At 42.6% G+C, this 18,896-nt stretch overlaps 1 protein-coding gene across 2 annotated transcripts; it reads left to right on the top strand.

Annotated features, from left to right (window-relative positions):
• The first annotated feature begins 1,562 nt into the window (after positions 1 to 1,562).
• samd10a (sterile alpha motif domain containing 10a) lies at positions 1,563 to 18,820 on the top strand. 2 transcript variants are annotated; one of them, XM_082520166.1, is made up of 6 exons: positions 1,563 to 2,051; positions 3,624 to 3,805; positions 15,040 to 15,208; positions 15,295 to 15,435; positions 17,907 to 18,029; positions 18,446 to 18,820. In XM_082520166.1, the coding sequence occupies exons 1-5, from the start codon at positions 2,039 to 2,041 to the stop codon at positions 18,002 to 18,004; spliced, it is 603 nt and encodes a 200-aa protein (XP_082376292.1). In that variant the 5' UTR covers positions 1,563 to 2,038; the 3' UTR covers positions 18,005 to 18,029; positions 18,446 to 18,820. The 2 variants fall into 2 exon arrangements, with proteins under 2 accessions (XP_082376292.1, XP_082376291.1); XM_082520165.1 differs by lacking the exons at positions 1,563 to 2,051; positions 3,624 to 3,805 and adding an exon at positions 4,614 to 5,743.
• Positions 18,821 to 18,896: the final 76 nt, after the last annotated feature.

Genomic DNA, 18,896 nt, shown 5'->3' with positions numbered 1-18,896 from the left:
AAACAATTAGAACTGGAAAAAAACAAAACTGACACAGGACATAAAAGAAAACAAACCTTCAAAGTAAAACTGGGAAGAAAAACTAAAGAGATTAACACAGACATGACACTTTAGGGAAACACTAATACCATTAACATTGATAAAAGACGCAAACTAAAACAAAAGATAAGATGAAAACTAAAACTCTGACAACTAACCCAAACATCATATCCTCAAACAACAGGGAGGCTAAACACAATTATTAACCAAACCCTGATGAGAATGTGATATTTTACAGTCTTTAACATTAAGAGGGATGAGTTAAAAATACAAAATAAAAGATTTTTCGTGCACTTAAATTTAGAGTAAGTGAAGCTTTGTGCTGTTGTATCATCTATCCTCAGCATGTGCATACATTAAAGAGAAATCAACATGTGTGCATTCATTTTGTGAAGGGATTCAGGAGGGTCACGAATATGTTTAAAGGTGCTTTTGGTACGGCTTTTTGTTTTCTCTTGGGCAGGTCACAGAGGCAGGTTCATCTGCAATTTTGGCTGATAGGTTGATCTCAGTGCCAGCCTATATGAGATGATGGCTAAGCTGGAACACTTCTACACATCCTATCTGCAAATCTCACACAGCATGCACTGGTTAAGGTGCTTTAGACGGCCTATGGTTGCTACTTTGCAACCCACCTCCACCCTGCTGTTTCTGATTGTGGTTAATGACGCCTCTTCTGTGGGCTCTCTCACCTGAACTTTCTTTTTTTCTCTCTCTCTTTTTTGTGACTGAATGATCATGAACTAATCACATGGCAGTAACTCAATGTGTTCAGGCCAATATGACCTGCTGAAGTTCATACTGAGCATCAGAATGAAAACGAAAGGTCATTTAAGTGATTTTGAATGAAGCATGTTGTTACTGACGAACAGGTTGGTCTGAATATTTCAGAAATTAGGATGTATTGAGATTTTCAAACACAAGCATCCCACTCAGGTACTAATCTAAAAAAGAGAAAAATATCCAGTGAGCAGCAGTAATCTGGGTTTTTTCTATGGTGTATTTTTTCTGTTGTTCGATATTCAAATGGCTGGTGTAAACAGCATGAAAGCAAGGAGCAACTCTGCCTTCTGTCAGTCTTCAGGCTGGTGATGGTGTAACAAGAGTGATGCTGTCATGTCTGTACAGACCACACTGTTGAATCTTGTTCGTATTCCTTTTGTTTTGAGTGAGAGAAATAAGAAAGAAAGACAGATAGTCTTTTCCATGGCTTTGATTGTATTTTGAGTTATGTTGGATGCTTAAAGTTTTGTGCTCTTTTGCTCCTACGGAGGTCTCTCTTTTACTCTGCGGCCAAATGTGGCCAATAAAGTGAGTGCAAGGGCAGGTGTGAGCAGGAACAGTCACCGTCCTGCAGCTCTTCTGCACAGACCCGACATAGAGGGTCCATCACAGGGAGGGCGCAGTGCCCACGGGCGCGCACAGAGCTCCCTTTCTTTAAGAAAAGGCAAAGGGGAATTCCTTATGGTGGATGCTGCAGCTATGAGAAGCCTTTTCATCCGGCTGTTTTTCAGAGTCTCCACTGGCTGCGTTAATTACAGGGCCCGGGGCTGCACTTTGAGCTCGCTGTGCTCATGCATGCTCTTGAGAAAAAGCCGCGCATCTGATTCTCACGACATGGACGAAAACCACACACAAATACGCACGCGCGCGCACATGCTCGCGCCCGCCTGAGCCCGCGGAACCAGTCAGCCAGCTGCTCGGGGACATTCTTGTCCAGTCTTCTGCAACTTCGGCTTCACAGACAGCAGCAGCCAGTGACACTGAGGACGACGTGAGCTGGTTTTAAGACGTGGTTGTTTGTTTATTTTTTTAAATCCCCACTTAGCCCAGCAGCTCAGGTCAGAGGATGTGGAGCGTCGCTGCTCCTGCCAGACCTCAGTGAAACTTTTGTCGGTGAGCGGAGCGCACACAGAGGGGAAGAGCTGGACCCGCAGCCCGTGTGTCGGTCACCGGAGAAGATGGGAGACTTCCACTAGGCTGTCTCCGAGAAAACATCATGGCTGTAGACGGTAGGAAGGTTACACTTCAATATTATTAATAATAATAATCAGTAACTCTTTTCTAAATAGTCCGACTCGCATTCCGCCGAAATCTAAAGCACGCTGATTCCATTACTTTAACTCATTACTTGCTAAACCAGTTTATCTGTTACGTAAGTGGCCTCAGCTGGAAAGAGCTCTCTGAAATAAAGTGCAGCTAAACGCTGCCACATTAAATCTATTAAAAACAGACTCTGTCATATACATGCATTCAGACATTATAAGAATATTATGCATAAGAAAGGAACAGAAGGGGGTCGCTGATGGTCAGTGACACGGTGCTGAAATGGACAGCGCATCCAGCATCGCCACCATCAGTGTGACTGTTGCTGTGGTCACTTTTCTGCCTTGGCTTGCTCTTAATTGAATTTACTCCCAGCTTCTGAAGTCCTGATGTGCATATTTCTGATAGGTAAAGATGTGTGCCAAGTCAAAATTTTAAATACCCCAAATAAGAGCTTTAATTTAACTATATTCATCCAAAATACAGGATTAAAGATATTGCAGGCAGGCCAGATACTTCATAATTTGTTTAGTAAGGATTTTGATCATGAAAGTGTTTCCTTTCCAGTACTGGCACTTTTTAAAGAGAAGGGTTTTTTTTCTCCATTTGAAGGGAAAAGGCTCTGACAAATAGTCTTAATTATGCATACTACATCCATGAAAGGGGCACATTTGTGTTTACAGCGGCAGCCTGGGTGAGTAACACTCTGAAGGAGGGTTCGTACATGCCTCGAGTAAAACCTCAAAGAAACCAAAAATCGCACACCAAGTTTTATTCGTAATAACCTGATAGTGCTGGTTTGCCTTGATGATTGCAGGACGCAGAATGGCTCCGCTCTCGGTGGGAGATGGTGAATGACAGAAAAGAGAAGCACAAAGCAGGAGAAACGAAGGCACTCTTTCATCTCCTCAAAACCTCGTTTCCCCCTGACAGCCTCTCTCGTTCTGTCCTCTTTTCAAATTCTCTTAGTCAACTTAAGATATTGAAAATGCACATTAGCGCACACGCAAACACAAGCTGCACACGGAGCTTCAAACGTGGTAAGAAAATCCTTCCAATCTGGCACATGAATGTGTAATGACCCGTGGCTTTCTGCCAGAATCTGTGCCAGTAACAGCGTGTTTACTGTAGTTGCACACTCTTTAATTACTGGATGTTGGGAAGCCACCTGCTGTTGAGTCAGTTTGGATATCTGCCTGCAGGCCTCATCCTAATGATGAGAAAGTGGCATGTCTCACAACTCTACAAGCTTTTCACAAAGTAATTGTGGTACCTGAACGCTGACTTCCAGGATTCATCTACGATTTTATCAAGGCTCAGATAACTAACTCAAGCCTGGTTTGTGTCAATAGAGCAGATTTGCAGAAATTTGCTAAGGAGACCATTCCTGAATGGCAGGTTATCCATATGGTTTCAATCCTGCCTTTTGTTTCCAAGTCATGCAGAGCAAGGGAGTAGGGAAGTAGTCCCATGCTGTTTTTACACTGTCAGCAGGTCTGCCTGTCTAATCATTATGCCCCCTCCCTTTATCTCTCCAGCTGCATCCAGTTTCAGTTTCTGCAGGCCAGCTGTGGAGTACAGGGCTCTGCCTGAGGACTTTAAGCACCAGCTGAGTCGACGGACAGGTGGGAACCTGACCTGGCATGACGGCCGTGGACAGAAAACAGCGGGAGGCAGAACAGTGAAGCTGCTACAGCAGCCGGGGACCGAGGCCCTGCAGGTACTGAGCACCTACATGACTTCAGCATGTCGAAAAGCGCACCTGGTGCATGTTGTCATAATCCCCTTAGGTTTTCTTTATTCTTGCAGCTCAGGGTGATATGTTTCTTTCTGCCTAATTAAGCTTGATGATGTTTGCCACAAATCCAGAGTTAGGAAAACCATATATATTTACTTTGGAATTCTAATATGTTAAAGATTAATTTAATTGCTAAAAAAATTAACAAGAAATGTAAGAATGCAAACCTAATCAAAGAAAAGGAGAAAGGTCCTGTGCCGATAGTTTCTCAGGTCAGACATTGAAACCTTTACTCTTTCACTCATTTTAGAGGTTTTTCTGATACTGCAGAGAAAAATAATGACAAGTTTCCGACTAAAGTTTTTCACGTGAACTACTGTATATGCCTATCTGAAAACACGGCCACCTATCTGGGCATGATTAGCTGGTTGCAGGCATGACTGCTTAAACTAATGGTCACAGATGTGACTGTGGTGAAATGTAAACAAGAGGGCCAGTCAGAAAATCAAGCATTTAAGCACCTTTAGCCAAATAAACAGACTCTATCTGGACATAGATGTAGAGCTTCTTGTAGGCCATACACTATGTCTATGATGTTACAATCCTATTTGTCCCAGTGGCTTTGCTGATCTGTGTTGAAGGCATCAAAATAAATGTGTGTGGATATATACACTTCTCTCTGTATCTCATTCCAAATGCATTGATTTTTGTAACACAGTTCACTACATGGAGATAACCACCTCAACGCACCGTGAATGACTTACAGGTGTTGTAATAACATGTAACATCCACAAGGACTCAGAGAAGACCAATATGAAAGTGTCATGGTCCTGGGCCATGTTGGCCCAGTGTTCTTAGTTTTCTTGTATGTTTGTATTTTGTTCCTTATTTAGGCCATGTTTTCTGAGTTGCCCTGTTGTGTTGTTCCCTAAGTGTTTTCCCTTCATGGCTTTTACCCCCTGTGTGCCCCTCTGTGTATCTGTGAGCCCTCGTCTCTCCTTATGTTTTATTCCATGTTTCCCCTGCCCATTATGTCCAAGTTCTCCCCGTGCTCTCTCTCCCCCCCCTGTGTGCCCTGTGTATTTATGAGCCCTCGTCTCCCTTTGTGGTTGTTTCATGTTTCCCCAGCCCGTTATGTCTGTGTTTTCCCCGTGCTCTCTCTCCTCCTGTCTGAACCTCTGTGCACTTCCTGTTTACTTTGTGACTCTCACGCCCGTACATGTCATGTTCAGTTCACCCCGCCCTGTCTCGTTATGATTATCAGTGTCACCTGTATTCCCCGTGTGTTCCCACTTTCCTCGTTAACCCTCTGTGTATTTCTGTCTGCGTCTCCCTCTGTTCGGCGTGACGTCGTCCCTCATGCTGTGTGTGGATCTCCCTGTGTCTCGCTGTGAGTTCTTAGTTTGTGGCTTCCCAGTTTAGTTTAGTTTGTATGTTTGTTCTACCGGCAAATAAAGCTGTGTTTTGAGTTCATTCCCTCGAGTCTGTGAGTCCTGCATTTTGGGTCCAACTCCCGCCTGCCGCACAGCGATTCATGACAGTACGACGTCACCAGATATGGACCCAGCAGCACTCAACCCACCAGAAGAACTGCGTCTGGACATAATCTACTCCGTGGAAAGACTCCTGCATCTGTGGCTCGAACATGAGGGGAAGGAATTTCGCTGTGCTGTGGAAACCAAACTACAGCGTTTAATCTCTGGTCTTCCCTGGCTACTCAGTGCGCTCCACCCACTCGAACAGGATTTAATCCAAAATGAGCTCCACCTTCATCCCCCAGCTGCTACTGCCCACCTGCCTGAAGGGCCGGATGTGGAGCCGCTCGGCCCGTCAGAGCCATCATCTAAAAAGAAACGACGACCACGCCGCCAGCGCGCCACCCCACAGCCGGACATTCAGACTTGTACATCGCCGGCTGTGGTGAGTAAGGACTCTTTTTTTGTGTCGAACCGTGGAACTATTCGTTCAGGGGCTGTGTTTTGTGCTACGGACGGTAATGTGAACAGTTTATCAGCTGCCCAGCCTCCTGAAGCTCTCTTAGCTGCCCAGCTACAAGCTGCGTCTCCTGTGTCCCCGCTAGCACAGCCATTAACTCCACCACACGCTCCATTTTCACCTCTACCATCGCTTCAGTCATCAGTTCGGTCTGCCACTCAGTCGCCCTTAGTTCCGTCATCCACACTACCACCTGTTTCCCTTCCACCACCACCATCACTACACCCAGCCATTCAGGCTGCTACTCAGTCAGACATTCAACCCATAGCCCTGCCGTTAATATGCTCTGTAGCTGAGCCACTAGCCGCCCGACCCGCAGCCACTTCAGCCACTCCTCCACCCGTCACACCTCCACTACAACCATCACTGCAGTCTCTAGCGCAGTCTCCTGCAGCTCTGCTTTCCCCAGTGCAGTCTCCAGTGTCCCCAGTGCAGTCTCCAGTGTCCCCAGTGCAGTCTCCAGTGTCCCCAGTGCAGCCTCCTGCAGCCCTGCTTTCCCCAGTGCAGTCTCCAGTGTCCCCAGTGCAGCCTCCTTTAGCACAGTCACCCACTCAACCACCAGCACCACAACCGTCACTACCTCTAGTTCATTCCCCTGTGAAGTCATTAACTCCACCACCTACTCCACTCTCACCACCACCGTTACTACAGACATCAGTTCAGTCCCCTGTGCAGTCATTTACTTCTCCACCGTTAGCAGCTCAGGTCCCCGTGTGTCCAGCAGCTCAGGTCCCCGTGTGTCCAGCAGCTCAGGTCCCCGTGTGTCCAGCAGCTCAGCTCGCACCTGAACCTTTGGCCCAGTTCCCCGTAGCAGTGCAGTTTTCTAGCCAGCTTAACGTTGACCCCGGGGTCCCAATTCTCTCTGGCTCTACATCGGCTCCTGCTGGAAGCTCGGATGAGCTCATCCAGCACTCCGCGGCTCCCGTGTCGCCATCTACCTCGTCCGCTGGGGGTTCCAGTGAGCCCAGCCAGCACCTCCTCATCTCCGCTGGAGGGTCCGAGGGGCCCGTTCAGCCGCCCGTCTCCGCTGGAGGGTCCGAGGGGCCCGTTCAGCCACCTGTCTCCGCTGGAGGGTCCGAGGGGCCCGTTCAGCCTCCTGTCTCCGCTGGAGGGTCCGAGGGGCCCGTCCAGCCTCCTGTCTCCGCTGGAGGGTCCGAGGGTCCGAGGGGCCCATTCAGCCACCTGTCTCCGCTGGAGGGTCCGAGGGGCCCGTTCAGCCACCTGTCTCCGCTGGAGGGTCCGAGGGGCCCGTTCAGCCTCCTGTCTCCGCTGGAGGGTCCGAGGGGCCCGTTCAGCCTCCTGTCTCCGCTGGAGGGTCCGAGGGGCCCGTCCAGCCTCGCGCCTCGTCAGCTGGAGGGTCCGAGGGGCCCGTTCAGCCTCCTGTCTCCGCTGGAGGGTCCGAGGGGCCCGTCCAGCCTCACGCCTCGTCAGCTGGAGGGTCCGAGGGGCCCGTTCAGCCTCCTGTCTCCGCTGGAGGGTCCGAGGGGCCCGTTCAGCCTCCTGTCTCCGGGGGGCTGAATGCAGGACTCCTCCTGAGTCCTGCATTTTGGGTCCAACTCCTGCCTGCCGCACAGCGATTCATGACAGAAAGCCTTACTTTATATGTTTATGTAACAGAGACAGTGCATGTTAATGAACATTAGCAGGAAAATATAAGATCGTTTATTTAAGTAATTATGCTGGATTAATTTAGATCCGCATCCCCTGGGTAGCTTGCATTCAAAAGCACACAAAGACACACAAAGTCAAAAGAATAATCCAAGTCCTGCATCATCCAAAGTTAAAAACGACTATAGAACTGGTTTGCCACAATGTGCTGTTTGAAATGTGGATTAAAAGTAGGAATTCTGCTTTATTACAATTAATAAGCAATGGAAATATTTAGTTCTTTTTACTGACATGAGCTACTTCACAGTCACCTATGTTTTTAAGCATATACATTTTTAAAAATCCACTAAGATCAAAATATTGTTGTTGTTATTTGATGCTACCAGGATGAAATGAAAATTACTTTTTTGAAAATCAAAGCTTTTAGTGGCTTTTTTGAAATATGTTTGCACTGAATAAAGTGTTGTTCCACCTGTTAGTGGCCAGGTAGCAAAATCTTTTAACGTTGCATTTTATGATGTTAGATAACTTAGTAGAAGGACTTTTAAAGGTTAAATAGAGTTCATTTTGAGTCCAAGATACTTAAACTTGTTTACAACGTCATGTCCTCGCCTTGCAGTGAACACGCTGGAGTGTGTACTCTCTGCTGGTTGTTTTCTGCACATCATACACACTGTTTGATATTTACTAAAAGACATAATTCCTGGACCTGAGCCAGTGCCTGTGCCTGGGAGATTTTTCAAATTACTAATGCATCAATATGTTTAATAAATTGAGGGTAATCCACATCTACATAACTTGTCAGTATAATAACCATTTATAGCCATTCAGTTTCCATGGCTATTAAGCACTGTTGTATTTCACTAAAAATAACTACTGTGATTTATGTAAACTGCACCAATGGCGATATCAAGAAATTAGTGGTGTTATGTGTTTCTGGTTTTATTTTTTATTTTCCATTCCACTGACTTCTTGCATGCAGATATGAAAAAGTTGCACTGCTCATACAAGAAACTGCTGTGTTTGTTGCATTAGCAATATATGAGCACATGCAAAAACCCCTGCTGCCGTTTGGCAGCTCTCCTCTCAGATTTCTCCACGGAAAAGTCTGAAATATAAAAAAAACCTCATAGTCTGACAAATGCAGCCGGTCATCATCTATTGTTGTAAATGGACACTTTGTTAGTAGAGAATGAAAGTTGCCCTCTCCCCAGCGGGTTGGTGAGCTCTAACAGCCTTTTAGCTTTAAATAGCACAGGTCTTCCTATGCTCACACTATGCTGCACCACCACTGTGCTTGTTGACTGAGAGCAGAGAAAAGTTGAATTTATTTTGATCCTAACTGCCTGATAGTATCCAGCCTGTGCCTGTTGTTTCAGGATAATAAACAGTTAGCCATTTCTATAGATCTTCTCGCGTGAAAACGTCCTCATATCTACTTCCACTAGTCATTCTGTTCCGGTATAAATTAATAGTTTTTTGTTATCTGATACAGCATTGTCTCTTCACACAGCCAGTTTGGGCAGCAGAGACAATCCATTTATACTGTAAGCTGGCCTCATTTAAAGCTCTTGGTTACAAGTCAGAGAGCCCATGCCTTTGTCTTCACCCCATGAAAGGCTCTTTAAAAGGCTGTTACAAGCTGAAGCTAAAGCTGCAAACATAGAACTGGGCTGGGCTGATAACATAGTTGTATGCAATGCATTATGTCTTTGCTTCAATCCTCTTGGATGCACATAAAGTAGTGGTCTGTTTATTTTTGTCTCGACGCACATGAACTTAATCGGTGTTGTGTGTCTGTGCTGCATTGTAATGTGTTTACAGTATTTTCACTTCCTCCATTGTTAAGTTTTTCCACTTACTTTTTTTTTGGCATGCTGTTCTCGTATTCACTCTGTCAGTATGCATCTCTGCCACCTCTCACAGGCATCCAAACACTCATTATGGTCTCTATAGTGTTTTTATACTTCACAGCTGTGGACTCAGAGCAGCAAAATACATATAGTAACCGCTGAAAGGAAAATTATTTGGAATGTTTTTGGTAATGACTTCATAATTTATGTGTGTGGGTTAGTGAGAATTTTTAGTGAGAATATAAACTATATATTAACTTCTGATTCTAAACGCTCAATGCGTGCGCTTAATATGCCTTAATAAAAGGTCTTTAGAGTTAGTATTCCTCAACCTGTTTAGATTTATTAATAGAACCAGCGAGAAGAGGCTTTGGTGCATGTGTTTACTGAGATATACTTCTTAAGTTTTGCCCATGAGAAATAGGCCCATATTTGAGGTTTTAAAATATTAAACTACTACTGCAATAAAGGCTTCACTACACTAAAAATTAAACAATAAGAAACCAGAGCTTAAAACACAATTTAGAATATAAATAATATGAAAATATACATAGCTATACATATAAATACATAACTTTTGGTCCATATTGACGTGATAGCATCACACAGCTGCTGCAGATATGTCAGCTGTACATCAATGATGTGAATCTGCTGCTGCACCACATCCCAAAAGTGCTCTATTGGATTGAGATCTGGTGACTGCGGAGGTCATCTGAGTAGAATGAACTCATGCTCATGAAAGCATTTGAGATTATTTGAGCTTTGTGACATGGTGCGTTATACCCATCGGAAGATGGGTATATTGTAAAGGGATGGGGATGGTCAGTAACAATACGTAGGTATCAAAACTCACCTATTTAAACCTGTCAGCTGCAGTTCTTAGCTGACAGGAGTGGTACCTGGTGTGGTCTTCTGCTGCTGTAGCATATGTGCTTTCAAGATGTTGTGCATTCAGAGATGCTCATCTGCAAACCTTGGTTTTAACGACTGGTTCTCTGAAGCATGGGCATTCTCCTCTGACCTGAAATATTCAGACCAGCCTGTCTGGCACCAACAGCCACGTCATGCTTTAAGTTGGAATTTCAGCAGGTCGTTGAGGTCAAGTTGCTGCCATGTGATTGGCTGATTAGATATCTGCATTAACGAGCAGTTGAAGATGCATACCTAACAGAGTGGTCAGTGAGTGTATTTAAATTAGTCCTCAAGTGACCCTTATCCAACTAAATCATTGCTAGGATTTTGCGATGGTTCTTGTTCTGCCTCTAAGGGATCTCTGGCCTCAAAAAGTTTTACAACTCCTACTTTACATGACTGTGGTCAATTTTCACATATTCTGACATTTTACTGGGCAAACAGTCGTTTTATTCACAAAACAATTAATAATGAAAAATCATAACCTGCAGCCAAATTAGAAATGGAGCTTTTTGGGATTTGGGGGGATTGTTTTGCATATTGAAGGACATCTGACTCATTTTATTTTTAATGAATTAAGGGAAATGTTCACTCCTAATCAAACAATGTTTAAAAAATACCAATAAGTAGAAATCCTTTGTGCGATCACTCCAACCACATTTATTCATATACAAGCCAAACATGAGGGCTCAGGTTTTTACAACGGTAGGGTGTGAAGTTAGGAAAAACTGTTTGCTGCATAAATGGAAGTGATGAAAGGAAATCCAGAGGGTGAGAAGGAAGTCTAAAGATAAAAGCTCACCATAAAAGTATTCATGGTGCATTAGAAGTCAGTCAGAGCCAGAAAAATACTTGATTCAAACTCTGAATGTGTCTTTCTTTGTTATTTAGATCCCCATTAACTGCATTGCCACAGCAACAGTATCTGCAGCATGTCAGTGAAAATGATGCACATCACGTCCGACATGCCCGTTCACAAAAAGACTCGGCAGTAAACCTCCCAGTGAGACAAAACTGTAATCAGAAAGCAGTAAACACTCTGAAGTGAAGCAGAATAGGTCACTTTCTTGATCAGCATGGCATGTTTTTGGAGAAATAAAAGTTTAATATCATTAGCTGCTTGATTTATTGTGTGAAAACTTCAAGACAAATTATTGTTCTTTGTGTTAAACAAAATTTACACAGGGGGGGAAAACAAACTGAGTGCACTCGGCTCCAAACCCCAAATCCTCTATTGAGTGTTCAGCTATGCCAAATACAAAAACAAACAGAATAACTGGCTTCTTATTTATTGTTGGTGAAGAGCATATTCCAGCTAAAAACCATAATTACCATAATCTGAAAACTCTCACCAGGTGAGGCTCACACTGAGGACTACAATGTCGTGACAGAAAGACTGTAAATGTCGCCCTGTGTGCGAGTAAACCACACAGGACATCGTGCACAGTTAAAACTCCTCTATGTCTTTAAAAATTGTGTAACATTATATATTAGATTACATTAAACAACCCAAAAGTGATTATTGATTAAAAACGTCTCGCAAAACATTAATGTTTTGTTTGTTTCAGCTCACAGCTCGAAGCCCAATGTCATTCATTCTCCTCAAAAATAAATAGAAGAATACTCACATTATGTATCAGTTTTGTGAACAGGTCAAAGGCATTTGTATATTTCATCACAAATTAATTGCTGATCACAATAAAGGAGACTTAAAAATAAGCAGGGTGGCATGGTGGTGTGGTGGTTAGCACTACTGAAGGTCCTGAGTTCAAATCCTCCATCTGGCCGAGTGTAGTTTGCATGTTTTCTCTGTGTTTGCATGTGTACTCCGGCTTCCTGATAAGGAGGAGAATGGATGGATATTGTTGATATACTTTCAGTATCTGTATGATTGCACTACACTCCGGTGTTAAAACCAAAAGCAAGCAAACTACTTCTTTTTTAGTTACTTCGATTTTTAGTGCAGATCACCATTGTGTTATGGAAAATCTCCAGAGTCTGTGATTCATGCAGGAGTGGAATACTGTCCCGTCTGTAACAACTGAAAATAAAAATACATAAATAAATAAATAATAATAAAGGTCAATCAAATGGACCACTACGGCAAGGCCGTGATGATCCACTTGGTAAAGTAAATCCGTTGGGCATCTTTCTTGGCCTTCAGACAGTAATTCTGATGGCTAAAAAGAAAAAAAAGGAGTTGAATACTTTCATTCTTCTTGCTATTATTCATATTATTACTAATATTATATTTTAATGAAATGAATCATTACTGACATCCTATGGATCAAAAAATTGTTGGTGAAGTGATGAACATGCTTAAAAAAATATATCAAACTCACCATTTTTGGTTCTATTTTGAGAATAAGAATGTTTTTAACACCACTGCATCCTGACATATCAGGCAGACCCTCCTGCAAAACATTTGCTCCACTGACTCTTGCACATCAGCCAGATGTGATATTTTTTATCTTGCAAATGAACTGCTGAACTTGCTACATTTTTTAAAAGTGACTGGCTGATCAAAGGCGCAGCTTGATTACAACTCCAGTTTTGCATCCTGTACATCTATAAGATAAAAGAGCTGAATCTCAACATGACACTGGCCTACATGCATGTCTTTGTGTGCTTTTTCTGCTGCTGTTGCTGCTGCTTGTTCGCCACTCTTCTAGGGAACTTCACAGCTACACAGATGTGCCTACACTGCCTATACATATGGCAACGATCGCCCCTGTGTTCTTTAATGAGGCTGAAACATGTTCTAGCCCTGTAGAGGCCCAAACTTGTCATCTTTTGATGTATATAAGGCATGTGAAATGAAATGTGATACTCAATATTCATCTTATAATCCTCCCAGCAGATGCTCACTTAATTGGCTGTGTGCACATGTTATGTACAGCGAATAAAAGACAGTGTGCAGATTTGTACACAGCGCATGATAGATGTGGGTTGTATGGATGCACAGCGGCAACAGCAGGCGAAAAGATTAAAAGAGCTTTAAGGTTCATTCAGGTTTTAAATGGAGTCTGAATTTTGTGCCGTTCCTCTGGATATATTTTCATGGGAGACATCTCCTAGCAGTCAAATGCCACCGATAACTGAATATCTTTGGCAGTTAATGAGAGATATGCCTGTGGTAGGTTATCTATCTCAGCACAAAGCACATCAGTACAGTATGTCCCCTGTGTGAACATGTTAGTGTGAAGTTTAAGACTTTCTTTTTTAAAAGATAAATTAAGGGATACAAGTCTCTAGTGTGTACAAGGGAGGTAGAACTGGTCTTCAGCTAATTGAAGGATGATTCACTAACTCAATCCCTGGCTCCTCCTGTTGGCATGTCTTAGACCTAAATACTGAACCCAAAGAAGTGGAAGTAGTGTAGTAGTATATCTGTGTAGGTTCTCAGGCATCCAGGTCATTGTCAACTATGGAGCGTGGAAAGAAAAGCAACTGCACTTTGTTATGTTTCTTGAAGACATTTTACCTTTTCAGTTGAACTGAGGAAGCTTCTCGGATAAGAGGGGAAATGTCTTCAAGAGACTTGAAGAAGTTCAGTTGCTTATATTTCCAAGCTCTTTACATTGGTGTAGTAATAGTGCAAAGGACTTTGAGTCATTGAACAGATCTCACCTCTGAAAAATGCTGTCTGTTTACTTATCTTAGTATCTCTCTATTTGAAAAATCTCCTTAAGCCTCTTTTTCACTAGCACATGCTCAGCTTGATTCAAGTCCATTTTGGGGGTTTTGCATTTGGTGGCAGTACCTCGTACCAGGTTAAACTCCTTCACAAGAATCAACCTGGCATTTTTAAACACAGCAACAAGGGAGATGGCTGCAAACCAAGGAGCCTGATTCACCCACGCAAACACTTTTTTTCTGTGCTTGAGTGCTTTCTGTCTATCAATCACACACATTCATCAGAGAAAAACTTGGGGTTAGTATCTTTCCTAGGGATATTTGGCATGCAGAGTGGAGCAGCCAGGGATCAAACCACCATCCTGCCAATTAACCTATGACCTGCTCTACCGCCTGAGCTACAGCTACGTCTTCTGTGGTTGGTGCCTGTAGATTTTCAAGATTTAAAGTTCAAAATAATCCTTTTTTATCTAAGACTGAGCATTGCTGTAGCCTCTGTGTTCTTCTTCTGTTAAGCTACTTCAGCTACCTGCCCCTGTTCTGATTGGCTGCCCCTCAGAAACACATGATTTTAAAAGGTGGTGGATGGTTTTCTGTGCTCAAAGCCAGTGTGTGTCCTGGTAATAACAATATTAGGTATATGCACTCTGTTTGACATCATTTGGATCCAAGAGTAGAAAAACTTTCTGAAGTTGTGTATTTAGTGCCATTTTAAACCTGAGATTTTGGTTTCACTCACCATGGCTCAGGGGGTTGTGAACCGGAAGGTTGCTGGTTCGATCCCCAGCTCTGTCTGTCTTGGTTGTTGTGTCTTTGGGCAAGACACTTCACCTGCCACCTACTGGTGTTGGCCAGAGGGGCCGATGGCGCGATGTGGCACCCTCGCTTCTGTCAGTCTGCCCCAGGGCAGCTGAGGCTACAACTGTAGCTGCCTCCACCAGTGTGTGAATGTGAGAGTGAATGAATAGTGGAATTGTAGAGCGCTTTAGGTTCCTTGAAAAGCGCTATATAAATGCAATCCATTATTATTATTAATTTGCACATACTCTGACCTCAATATGTGCAGCTTTACCCAAGTTTGATGTGAATGTCCTCTACTCCAATGGTACACATATGACAGACATAAGGGGAAAAAAAGCATTAAATGTCCCCTTATATCACTAACCCTCTCCATTTATCTGTATGTTTTCCTGTCTGCCTTCTTATCTACAGTACCGCTCCAGTGACAATTATGGGATATATCACACAAGCCCAACACAGCCCAGCCTGATCCGTCCTGTTGTTCTTTGGTCTCAACAAGATGTGTGCAAGTGGCTGAAGAAACACTGTCCACACAACTACCTGACCTATGTGGAAGCGTTCTCCCACCACGCCATCACAGGTCTGAGATAGTAGAAAAACAGTTCCACTAGTGAATTCATGAATTACAGTTTAATTGTAAAAAATTACTTTGTCATCACCTTAAAGGCCGAGCGTTACTGCGCCTGAATGGGGAGAAGCTGGAGCGCATGGGTTTAGTGCAGGAGACACTTCGACAGGAGCTGCTGCAACAAGTGCTGCAGCTCCAGGTGCAGGAGGAGGGACGCAACCTGCAGCTGCTCAGCAGAGGTGAGAGTGTGTGTGTTTTCAGTCTTCCCAGTCCTTGACTTTGAAGACACAGTTTGACATTTTTCACATTAAAATTTCTGACTCCTATTCCTGTCAATTAAAAATTAATCTTTAGCTAGCAGTGGTTTAGCTTAGCACTAAAATTACATGTTTTATGATGAAGATAGCTGGAAAAAAAATATTGACGATGGCTCCATAGTTTGTGCTGCCGTCCCACAGCAGGAGGGTCCAGGTTCAAACCCAGGCAGGCAGGCAGGCAAGTTAAAACTTGCATGCTCTCTATGCTTGTGTGAGATTTCTCCACTCTGTTTTCTCCTGTCCTTGTAAAACCTGCTGCTGTAATTATGCGTATCTGTGCCAAGGATACATTTCACTTCTTGGTTGAATAACGTTGGAAAAATGTTGGTGGGTGTAGTTCCAAAACAAAGGGGCTTTTCACATGGGAGGCATTCTGCTGTGTGTCCACCGCCACCAGCCCTGCATCTGTCTGGGGTCAGGGAAGTGTTATGGCTCTCTGTGATGTAAATATGAGAACAGCAATGTAAACAAACAACACTTACACAATAAGCGGGTCTGTTTTCTATGTATTCCCATTCACTTTATTCAGATGAGACTACTGTGGTTTTAATATACAAAGCAACACTGTGACGGGGGCCCCACCCTGTGGGGTACTCGGGGTAGAGCACCTGGTGGCCCATGGTGACTGGCCAGATGGAGCCTGCAAGCAGTGCATGGGTCAGCCCTTCACACGGGTTCAGTAAAAGATGTGGTTTTCTTTGTTTCTTAAACCAATTTTTTGTTCACATGTCTGTGAACTACACTAAAAGCACTGCGACTTCTCATTGAAAATAATTGAATGCTAGCAGTTGTTATAAGCCAACAGTGGAGTTTGACGTAACTTGGCTTTAAGATTAATGGAAAAGATTCGATGTCTTTAAATCATGCAGTGACATTTTTAGTCAAAATTTTGTTCAAACTAGAGCTAAGAGAGATAGCAGAGAGGATTTTCTACCATGCTTGTATTAGGCAGCAAAGTAAGACAGTAAGGCTGAAGTCCCAAAGCTAAACAACAGACATTAGTTTCCTCTGCCTGCACAAAGTCGCTGCTTACAGCTCATAAAACTCTCCTAATTAGAAACATGAGAGCCCAGTAGAAGTGGTTGCATCTTAGCTGTACATGATTGGCAGAACAAATGAAAATCAATCAGTTAAACAACTTATCAGAAACTCTTGGCTGGCTGTGCCTTTTCAGTCTTTGGCCATTTAAAAAAAGGAAGTAAAAGCTAAAGTATAGAAAGTCCCAGTTATTTGTTTTTGTGGGGGTTTAGGTGGAATGGATGGATGCCTGAAGAAAGAGTTTGACTCACAGCACCCTTTTAATTAACAGCAGATTGTTAGTGTTACATTTAAACAGTGTTATGTGTTAGAAGTGCTGGTAGGTGCTTCTTTTGCTAGCTGCTTTCAGGTGATTCCTGTCTTTATGTTAAGCTACTTTATGCCAACGGCTGGTTGTCGTCTAATGTAGATATAGACGCGTTAGGGATGTTATGATAGTAGAAATGTAGTAGTCAGTACTAATATCAGTGTTAGTTATATGATTGTTGATACCCAATTAGATAACATAGTTACAAAAAAGCGAGCAAACAAACAAACTGAATGTTCCTTGTATTTAAAATTATGGTGCCTCTGTCACTTCCAGACCTGCAGCCTCGGTACAGATGCTGTCTATGGTAGATGTAATAAAAGGACAAAACAAACTTGACGTGGATGGGTGTGTGTTTGTTTGTGTATCTGTTTTTTTGTTTTTCTTCTCTTTCAGCGACAGTGTGTCCTTTTGCTTTCTTTGTGCTTTGACCTGTGATCTTATCTTTTCTCCTGTTTGTCCCCTTTTCTATTTTCTTTTGTATTCTCTTTACTTCCAGCTGTCGGCTCAGGCATTATTACACCATACATGTATAAAAATAATTAAATAAAAAAGAAATTGGCTAGCAAAAGGAGCCTATACAGAGTTGATAGTTTATAGATCCTCTTGGCAAATCAAATATGTTTGGCACATCAGTGCATTCAGACCATGATTCTGCTTGCTGAAGCTTGTAGAAAAGAAAGGTTTAAAAACAAACATTAAACAATTATTGTCATATTTTGAGAATTTTGATATGAATTGGTATCTTCTGATGATATCCCTTAGACACATGCTATATCAGGCCTTGTGACATGTGTCTCTTTAGACTGAACATAAATGTTTGTGCTGATCTTTTATGCTGTAGTGAAAGAAAAGCAATAGTCATAATAAGCAGTCTGTTTTTAAAACTGACTTAATTTGCATGGACTATCCTGACACAAAATGGTATTTGTCACAGTTTGTGTTACTGTGTTAAGTTGTCCTAAATTATCTGACTGTTAAGTATTTTTCATGGTACTAACAGCTCAGTAACAGCTAACTGACATATATTCCTGATTTGTATCTACAGAAACCGTCAGACCTCCACAGTGTTGTTCAGATGGACTTGTTTTGTCTGCAGATTCCCAAAAGATAAAGTTAAAAGCCATTCATGAACCACAGCACTGAAGATAACAGACTCAAGACATGACAAGTATGGGAGTATTCCTGTTGGTCGAAAAAGCATCTGCAGAGAGCTGTAATATTGAGTTATTATTGTGTTTTATAATTATGTTGTGGAAATATTACAGTTATCAACAGAATATAAGCCTTTTGTACAGTTCTGACATTTATAGCTAACCAGAACAGTTTAATCACTTGTAAATTCAGAGGGTTTGGGATATGTACGGATTACATGGTCCAGCTCCCACTGAACAATATGGTGGCAGCAGTGATGTATTGTTCCAATAACCAGCAGGGACCAACACAAAATCTTTGTCTATACTTATCTGTGAGATCGAGCGGTGAAAGCTTATTATTGCACCTGTAAAAAAAAAAAAAAGTTTAAAAAACTTGCTATTAAAAGTAAAAAAAATATCTGAAAAGTGTTCATCGTTCTGTGTTTTGCAGGGTCCTTTGGAAGAATATCCTAGCTGGATGATGGAAACACCGGAGTCAGAGAACATATAATCACGTAACATGAAATGTGAATCAGATCTGTAGGATATGTGCATCCAGCGAGCTGTGGTCTCCAGAATAAAGCTGTTAACTGGAAGTTGGCAGCTTTTCATTCCCTGTCTGCACGATAAACTGATATCATCTTTACAGACTGACAATGAACTGTGATGAAAAAGCATCATGACAATCCATTTATCAATTTATTGCCGCCTGTGATTAATTATTAATTTACTGTTCCTCTCTTACCGTCTCTTCCTCTCATTCTTCTCTTTGAAACGTTTTTTAATGTCAGAAAAACAAATTAATAAATACAAATATTAAAATTTAGTCGTTTTTTTGCAAGTGAGTCGTTAGGCTCTGTTGAGCTGAGTGGTGTGTAGTTCCTTTGCCTGGGTAAGATACT

Source organism: Aulonocara stuartgranti (assembly GCF_965226115.1).
Source record: "Aulonocara stuartgranti genome assembly, chromosome: 20".
NCBI lineage: Eukaryota > Metazoa > Chordata > Actinopteri > Cichliformes > Cichlidae > Aulonocara > Aulonocara stuartgranti.
The sequence above is the reverse complement of the archived record's forward strand: the minus strand, read 5'-3'. Positions and strand labels throughout refer to the sequence as shown.